We start from the raw sequence: 9,820 nt of genomic DNA on the forward strand, positions 1-9,820 counted from the left end.
TATTCTGACATTTCACATTCTTAAAATAAAGTGGTGATCCTAACTGACCTAAGACAGGGAATTTTTACTAGGATTAAATGTCAGGAATTGTGAAAAACAGAGTTTAAATGTATTTGGCTAAGGTGTATGTAAACTTCCGACTTCAACTGTATATATTACTTTTTTTTGTTATGATCTTAAAGGTAAAACTGATCCTAGATCAGCACTCCTACTCTGATATGCTTTCTGGATGCGGGCCCAGAGCTCAGAGTCTGCTCTATATCGGTCAGGAGGGACGTTGTGTCATATAGAAATGCTCTCTTTGTGAAATTGCTGCTTTGAGGTCTTTCTCTTTCTCTTCCTCCCTCTCTCTCCTTCCCTATCTCTCACTCACCCTACGTCTCTCCCTCATTTCCCCTCTTTCAATCTACCCTATTCCCCTTCTTTCCTTCTCTCTCTCTCCCTCCTCCCCTCTTTCCTTCTCTCTCTCTCCCTCCTCCCCTCTTTCCTTCTCTCTCTCTCCCTCCTCCCCTCTTTCCTTCTCTCTCTCTCCCTCCTCCCCTCTTTCCTTCTCTCTCTCCCTCCTCCCCTCTTCCCTCCCTACCTTCATCCCTCTTCAACATGTGCCAAATGAGCATTTTACTGCGCTCTGCTCACTTTAGATTTATAAGAACATAAAAACAGTCTTCTCTTAAATCTGCCTCCCTCGCTCCTCTCTGGCGGTGCAGGAGTCGAGTGCTGCCTCCCTTCCAGCCATCTGCTCTAGTCAGCCTCCCTCGCTCCTCTCTGACAGTGCAGGAGTCGAGTGCTGCCTCCCTTCCAGCCATCTGCGATAGTCATTAGGGTCTAAACATCTTCCATGTGGCAACAGAGACCTGGGCTCTGTAACGCCTGTAATAATGGCTATCTCTAACACGCACTGTTTTGTCTTGGTTGGTTTTTACCTCAGGTACTACTTCAAAGTCCAGGCGAAGAATGTCTTTGGGCTGGGACCGGTTAGCGATACACTCACCTATGTCACTGAATCAGGTCTGTATGAGTATTAGGTGAGGTTGCTAAATACTGTTCTACGGTCGGTTTTGCTTTGTGCCTGGAAATGGTTGTGGTTCTGGGATTGGGAATAGGTTTGCTGATCCTAGATCTACTAAGGCCACGTCTACTTGAGTTGTCCGTATCATCCTGTTTTTAGTTTATGTATGAATTCTGTTCCAGATGTCTCTCATTTGAATGTTTTCTGTTTTTCAGATGACCCTCTTCTTATTGAACGGCCGCCTGGTGAGTTGTATCGAAATGTCTCATATGTTACTCTTACTCTAACAATATTGATAAAACATGTTGGCCTAAATTGCTCTAGTCCAGAAGATAATAATAATAATAATAATAATAATAATAATAATAATAATAATAATATGCCATTTAGCAGACGCTTTTATCCAAAGCGACTTACAGTCATGCGTGCATACATTTCTACGTATGGGTGGTCCCGGGGATCGAACCCACTACCCTGGTGTTACAAGCACCATGCTCTACCAATTGAGCTACAGAGGACCGCAAGATCACTGCTTCAGGTCATTTGAAGAAACTCAAAGTGACAGTTGGAGTGAGCTGGTGAGGAGTTAACAGTCTGTGGCATACCAAAGGCTACATGCACCTACACTGACATATACTGGACTTGGCAGACATCCATAGTGGTAAAACGATGCCAAAGTACTGTTTTGGTATTTATTGTTTTTAATTAAGAGAGTCAGTCAGGTATTTCGAGGAGGGGGATGAGGGGGGCAGGTGCTGGTTCACTCCCTCCCCTCTCACCTCTTCCTCCCCCCTCCCTTGGGTGCTATGCACAATTTGCTGTGTATCTGAAAAGGAGAGACTGGCATATTGAGAACTGGCAGTAAAGGGGATGTGTAGTTAGTCTTGACTAGCTCTGTGAGAACTGACAGGTTGAGTGTAGTTTTTTTATTTCTATTTTTATTTAACCTTTATTTTATCAGGGAGTCATACTGAGACCAAGGTGTCTTTTACAGCCCTGAAATATATAAATTACAGAAAATACACACATCAAAATAAAAATACAAAATGCAAGCAGAAAGAAAGAAAGAAACACGGTCATAAAAAACAAAGACATTCATCAGTAAAAAGGTCCTTCATCAGCGATCTGAATTGGCCTAGAGGCACCAAAACATAAACTTTTCCGAACATTTTGAAGATTGTTCCCCAAATAAAGTGCAAAAAATCTAAAAGCTGATTTACCTAACTCAGTAGACACCAAAGGAATTGTGGTGTATTGAGAAATGTATTATGTGTTAATGAGTTTAGATTTTAAATGGTTGCAAATAGCCAATGGGATTTGTATGCAGGGGTTGAGTTATTTGAATTAACAAATGACAATGGGGTTTATCCGTTCTTGCATTGAAGTGATTGAATTACGTGATGCAAGGGCAGTGAAAGTTCAATGATGTATTGGGGAGTTGGGCTGAAGACACTGTAGAGAGTGGTCAACTGGAATGTGTTAAGGAGAACATAAAATAAATCTGTTCTGTTTATTATAAGTACGCTTCAGAGTCTTCAGTAAAAGAACCCAGCATCTTAGGATGCAACAGGAATTTCCAGAGTTAGCCATCCCTGAGACCGGGTGTGATAACTCGTATGTCTAAAGTTTAGTAATGATGTTAGGTACAGTGGGACTTTTTGTATAAGTAAATAAATGAAAACATAGCAATGTATCAACCTACGTGACATCAAAGAGGGCCAACCAACTTTCTGGTAGAGAATGCAGCGATAAGTGCTAAAACTGTTGCCCATAATAAAGCGCATTGCGTTATGTTAAACTGCATCTAACGGCTTTAATGAAGTAGCAGCTGCGTTCATATAGATGATGTCGCCATAGTCTAGGACCGATAGGAACGTCGACTGAATAATCTGCTTTCTACTATTTATCGAGAGGCAGGACCTTTTTCTATAGAAGAAGACCATTTTTATTCTAAACTAACTCGTCAATATGCTTTTTAAAAGACAGCTTTTCATCTATCCAGATGCCCAGATACAGTGAGGGAAAAAAGTATTTGATCCCCTACTGATTTTGTACGTCTGCCCACTGACAAAGAAATTATCAGTCTATAAATTTAATGGTAGGTTTATTTGAACAGTGAGAGACAGAATAACAACAAAAAAATCCAGAAAAACGCATGTAAAAAATGTTATAAATTGATTTGCATTTTAATGAGGGAAATAAGTATTTGACCCCTTCTCAATCAGAGAGATTTCTGGCTCCCAGGTGTCTTTTATACAGGTAACGAGCTGAGATTAGGAGCACACTCTTAAAGGGAGTGCTCCTAATCTCAGTTTGTTACATGTATAAAAGACACCTGTCCACAGAAGCAATCAATCAATCAGATTCCAAACTCTCCACCATGGCCAAGACCAAAGAGCTCTCCAAGGATGTCAGGGAATTGTAGACCTACACAAGGCTGGAATGGGCTACAAGACCATCGCCAAGCAGCTTGGTGAGAAGGTGACAACAGTTGGTGCGATTATTCACAAATGGAAGAAACACAAAAGAACTGTCAATCTCCCTCGGCCTGGGGCTCCATGCAAGATCTCACCTCGTGGAGTTGCAATAATCATGAGAACGGTGAGGAATCAGCCCAGAACTACACGGGAGGATCTTGTCAATGATCTCAAGGCAGCTGGGACCATAGTCACCAAGAAAACAATTGGTAACACACTACGCCGTGAAGGACTGAAATCCTGCAGCGCCAGCAAGGTCCCCCTGCTAAAGAAAGCACATATACAGGGCCGTCTGAAGTTTGCCAATGAACATCTGAATGATTCAGAGGAGAACTGTTTGAAAGTGTTGTGGTCAAATGAGACCAAAATCGAGCTCTTTGGCATCAACTCAACTCGCCGTGTTTGGAGGAGGAGGAATGCTGCCTATGACCCCAAGAACACCATCCCCACCGTCAAACATGGAGGTGGAAACATTATGCTTTGGGGGTGTTTTTCTGCTAAGGGAACAGGACAACTTCACCGCATCAAAGGGACGATGGACGGGGCCATGTACGATCAAATCTTGGGTGAGAACCTCCTTCCCTCAGCCAGGGCATTGAAAATGGGTCGTGGATGGGTATTCCAGCATGACAATGACCCAAAACACACGGCCAAGAAAACAAAGAAGTGGCTCAAGAAGAAGCACATTAAGGTCCTGGAGTGGCCTAGCCAGTCTCCAGACCTTAATCCCATAGAAAATCTGTGGAGGGAGCTGAACGTTCGAGTTGCCAAACGTCAGCCTCGAAACCTTAATGACTTGGAGAAGATCTGGAAAGAGGAGTGGAACAAAATCCCTCCTGAGATGTGTGCAAACCTGGTGGCCAACTACAAGAAACGTCTGACCTCTGTGATTGCAAACAAGGGTTTTGCCACCAAGTACTAAGTTATGTTTTGCAGAGGGGTCAAATACCTATTTCCCTCATTAAAATGCAAATCAATTTATAACATTTTTGACATGCGTTTTTCTGGATTTTTTTGTTATTATTCTGTCTCTCACTGTTCAAATAAACCTACCATTAAAATTATAGACTGATCATGTCTTTGTCAGTGGGCAAACGTACAAAATCAGCAGGGGATCAAATACTTTTTTCCCTCACTGTACTTGTAAGCAGGGACACGATCAATATGGACACCATCCAAAGTACATGCTTAAATCATCAGTTATTTGTACAGTTGATGTCGGAAGTTTACATACACCTTAGCCAAATACATTTAAACTCAGTTTTTCACAATTCCTGACATTTAATCCTAGTAAAAATTCCCTGTCTTAGGTCAGTTAGGATCACCACTTTATTTTAAGAATGTGAAATGTCAGAATAATAGTAGAGAGAATGATTTATTTCAGCTTTTATTTCTTTCATCACATTCCCAGTGGGTCAGAAGTTTACATACACTGAATTAGTATTTGGTAGCATTGCCTTTAAATTGTTTAACTTGGGTCAAACGTTTCGGATAGCCTTCCTCAAGGCCCATTCCTCCTGACAGAGCTGGTGTAACTGAGTCAGGTTTGTAGGCCTCCTTGCTCGCACACGCTTTTTCAGTTCTGCCCACACATTTTCTATAGGATTGAGGTCAGGGCTTTGTGATGGCCACTCCAATACCTTGACTTTGTTGTCCTTAAGTCATTTTGCCACAACTTTGAAAGTATGCTTGCGGTTATTGTCCATTTGGAAGACCATTTGCGACCAAGCTTTAACTTCCTGACTGATGTCTTGAGATGTTGCTTCAATATATCCGCATAATTTTCCTTCCTCATGATGCCATCTATTTTGTGAAGTGCACCAGTCCCTCCTGAAGCAAAGCACCCCCACAGCATGATGCTGCCACCCCCGTGCTTCACGGTTGGCATGGTGTTCTTCGGTTTGCAAGCCTTCCCCTTTTTCCTCCAAACATAACGATGGTCATTATGGCCAAACAGTTCTATTTTTGTTTCATCAGACCAGAGGACATTTCTCCGAAAAGTACGATCTTTGTCCGCATGTGCAGTTGCAAACCATACTCTGGCTTTTTTATGGCGGTTTCGGAGCAGTGGATTCTTCCTTGCTGAGCGGCCTTTCAGGTTATGTCGATATAGGACTTGTTTTACTGTGGATATAGATACGTTTGTACCTGTTTCCTCCAGCATCTTCACAAGGTCCTTTGCTGTTGTTCTGGGATTGTTTTGCACTTTTCGCACCAAATACGTTCATCTCTAGGAGACAGAACGCGTCTCCTTCCTGAGCGGTATGATGGCTGCGTGGTCCCATGGTGTATATACTTGTGTACTATTGTTTGTACAGATGAACGTCCTACCTTCAGGCGTTTGGAAATTGCTCCCAAGGATGAACCAGACTTGTGGAGGTCTACAATTAATTTTCGGAGGACTTGGCTGATTTCTTTTGATTTTCCCATGATGTCAAGCGAAGAGGCACTGACTTTGAAGGTAGGCCTTGAAATACATCCACAGGTACACCTCCAATTGACTCAAATGATGTCAATTAGCCTATCAGAAGCTTCTAAAGCCATGACATAATTTTCTGGAATTTTCCAAGCTGTTTAAAGGCACAGTCAACTTAATGTATGTAAACTTCTGACCAACTGGAATTATGATACAGTGAATTATAAGTGAAATAATCTGTCTGTAAACAATTGTTGGAAAAATTACTTGAGTCATGCACAAAGTAGATGTCCTAACCAACTTGCCCAAACTATAGTTTGTTAACAAGACATTTGTGGAGTGGTTGAAAAACTAGTTTTAATGACTCCAACCTAAGTGTATGTAAACTTCCGACTTCAACTGTATGTGCTCTAGAGAACAACATATACTTACTTTTACCTGCATTCAATACTAATTTCAGGTCAATCAAGTTTTTCTGTAATACATTGAAGGCAGACTTTAGTTCAGATAGAGCCTGGTCAACCGTGGGGGCAATAGCATACACAATAGTATCATTGGCATACAAGTGCAGGTTACAATTTTTTACAGACAAGTCGATATTGTTAATGTAAACAGTAAAAAGTACAGGACCCAAAATCAACCCTTGCGGGACACCTTTCATAATGTCCAGGAAACCTGATTTAACACCATCAATAGATACACATTGAGTTATATCTGTCAAGTAATTTTTAAACCAGTTACATGCATCCTGGTCTAGGCCAATTGAGAAAAGCCTCTGAATTAGCATTGAAAGCCTTTGACAGGTCAATGAAGAGGGCAGCACAATGTTGCCTTTTATCCATAAAATTAACCACATGATTTATAACTAGGGATGCAGCAGAGATGGTGCTATGACCTGGTCTAAAACCCAACTGATGTACATTTAGAATACATTTCAAAGATAAGAAAGATCTTAGCTGAGAATTAATCAAGGATTCTAATATTTTAGCTAGGCAGAAAATTTAGAATTAGGGCGATAATTATTTAGGTCACAAGGGTCACCACTTTTGTGAAGGTGGAGTACATGAGCCGCCTTCCAAACAATTTACATTTTAGTCATTTAGCAGACGCTCTTATCCAGAGCGACTTACAGTTAGTGAGTGCATACATTTTCATACTGGGGATAGTACCAGATATAATCGTCAGGTAAAAAAATATGGGTTAATGATTCAGCAATCACGGGGGCAGAGAGCTGCAACAAAAATGTATCAAGCATATCAGCCCCAGACATTTTTTTTACATCAAACTTAAGCAAGGCATCTAGCACATCACAGATGGTAAATTGCTGAAATGAAAACAAAGATTCACTAGAAGTTGACGTGTTAACCGTTGTTCGCTAGAGGCTGGCAGAGGGAAGAGCAGTCGATTAGTTAGTCTTGACTAGCTCTGTTAGAACTGAGTAGGTATTAATGACTAGCTTTGTGAGTGTAGCATTAAGTAAGCACTCTGTTAGATCAGGAGGGACTGTCATTAAGGACATGCTGAGCGCTCACCCTTCACCGCAACAGTTTAGTGGTCATGTAATATATGCCATTTAGCAGACACTTTTACATTGTAGTTATTTAGAAGACACGCTTATCCAGAACAACTAGGGTTAAGTGCCTTGCTCAATGGCACATCGACAGATTTTTCACCTAGTCGGCAGGGATTCAAACCAACGACTTTTCGGTTATTAGCTCAATGCTCTTAACCGCTAGGCTACCTGCCTTCCTCTAGGTGGAGAGCCTATCTGGATCCCCTTCTCCTTCAGATTCAACCCCCAGCACAGTGCCTGTAAGGGCAGCCAGTACGTCAAGAGGACCTGGTACAGAAAGTTTGTGGGCGTGGTCCTGTGCAACTCGCTGAGATACAAAATCTTTATGGGAGATGGGCTGAAAGGTACTACTGCTGTTACTTCTCACCTTCCTCTCCTCCTTTATCTCCTTCTCTCTCAAGTTTAAGTCTTTGATCAATTCAAGTTGCTTTACAGTTTCTCCTATTTTTTCTTTTATAATCTCACCACCATGTATCTCCCTCCCACTTTCCAGTTTTTCTTTCACTACCATCCCCTCTTGCTCTCCCTTTCATTCTCTCACTCTTTCACTACATTTATCTTAATCACACCCTTTCTTTCCGTCTCTCATTTCTACACTACTGGGTGTTTTATTGTTTTGGGGCTCTGTGGTCTCATTACATAATGGAATATTGTGTGAGAGAGTGTTCTGTTGTTAACCATTGACTGCTCTCCCATCTCTGTATATCTCACTCTATCTCTCCCTCCATCTCTCTCTGTCTCTCATCTCTCTTTCCCTCCAGAAACGTTCTACAGTATAGCAGACACATTCGGCCATGGGGAGGACCACTGCCAGTTTGTAGACTCTTACCTAGACGGGAGGACAGGCTCCCCCAGCCTCTCAACGTATCTTCCCACAGCACAAGGTAATAAAAACGAACAAATTAACTCCCAGAATTCATCACTCACCTACAGCCTGGTGATATTAAAAATAATTATATTCTAATTCATATTAAGTCCCATAGCCTTGATTATATACAACCTCAATATCCTTGCTCTAGGCTGAATAGAAACAGTCAGAATCATCTAACGAAGCATTATAAATGTGTTACATCTATTCATAATTCATTATAACACTCTCTGTCCTCCTCTGTGCAGGTTACTATCGATCATACAGGCAGGAGCCAGTCAACTTCGGACCTATTGGCCGGCATACGCCACATCCCTTCGTGGGATGGTACGAGTGCGGGGTGCCCATCCCTGGCAAGTGGTAACACAGGGGGTCACAAAGAGGTCATCATCGAGGGCATCCAAACTCCATCCTGCTGCAGCCTCTCTCGTGCTCTCACTGACCCCGCCCCCTGGAGATGAACTGTTGCTAACCACAGCAGAAAGACAACATTCCAAACTTATACTGCTCAGATCAAAGAGAATATAATACTTTAAACAACACTAATATTTCCATGTATTCATTACCATGCACTTTTATAAAAGCAGTTTGTATATGAGGGGGAAAAAGCATGTATTGCTAATGCTTAGTTTAACTTTTGTCTTCCGGATCGGAAAGAATCCTTGTTTATTCCCAACTATTCTCAAGTGGAAGTGCACCTGTGATCATGAAATCACTAATGAAATGGGAGATCCTGTAAAAGACCAAAGCACAAACTGAACAGTACTAATGGGAGAGTAGGGTTTGTATGTGTGTTTATTATCAATCAAGAGACCTTGTTCATAACAGTAGTATGATACAGTAATGGCTTTTGACAACTAGTTTTGGTGTCAGTTTTCTTGAACATGCATAGTGTTTTTATACTCTTTGGTATTACGAGACTCCATAAGATCAGAAGTTGCTGTGGAAGTGTTGTATGTACACAGACAATGAATAACAATACTTAATATTTGCTCAGGAATGGTTGGACATTAAATAAATGTGCTATGGAAAACAAGGAACCCCTTAATGTTTAATTTGTTCCGTGAGAATATCTGAATGTCCATGTTTAAGGAAACTCAATCTGTCAAATACTGAGCAAATTGTAACAATGACGCTGTGAGTCGAGAAGCAGGTGCAGGTGAAACGTTTAATAAAACAACAAATATGAAACGAGACAGCGTAACAAGGGCGATATAGCATAAACACAGGAACAATACCGACTGAGGACTAAACGTAAGGGAGGGACATATAAAGGGGAGGTAATGAGGAAGGTAATGGAGTCCAGGTGTGAATCAAAATGATCTGCAGGTGCGCGTAATGATGGATGTCAGGTGTGCGTAATGATGAATCCCAGGACCGGTGGTTAGTATTCCGGCAACGTCACACACCGGAGTGGAGGAGCAGGAGTAGACGTGACAGTACCCCCCCTCTGATGCATGGCTCCCGCCGCAGGACG

At 41.8% G+C, this 9,820-nt stretch overlaps 1 protein-coding gene across 1 annotated transcript in view; it reads left to right on the forward strand.

The window, feature by feature from the left end:
• Positions 1-9,372, forward strand: part of LOC311106770 (fibronectin type III domain-containing protein 1-like) — a gene marked incomplete at its 5' end in the record, with an annotated part of 79,429 nt that extends 70,057 nt beyond the window's left edge. The window contains 5 exons of the mRNA XM_084149161.1: positions 929-1,008; positions 1,225-1,254; positions 7,658-7,819; positions 8,237-8,359; positions 8,592-9,372. Of these exons, the coding sequence (XP_084005287.1) occupies positions 929-1,008; positions 1,225-1,254; positions 7,658-7,819; positions 8,237-8,359; positions 8,592-8,707 (511 nt within the window). The 3' untranslated portion in view covers positions 8,708-9,372. The remainder of the gene's footprint in view (positions 1-928; positions 1,009-1,224; positions 1,255-7,657; positions 7,820-8,236; positions 8,360-8,591) is intronic.
• Between the last annotated feature and the right edge of the window lie 448 nt (positions 9,373-9,820).

This window comes from Coregonus lavaretus (assembly GCF_964263955.1).
Source record: "Coregonus lavaretus genome assembly, chromosome: 31".
Lineage (NCBI taxonomy): Eukaryota > Metazoa > Chordata > Actinopteri > Salmoniformes > Salmonidae > Coregonus > Coregonus lavaretus.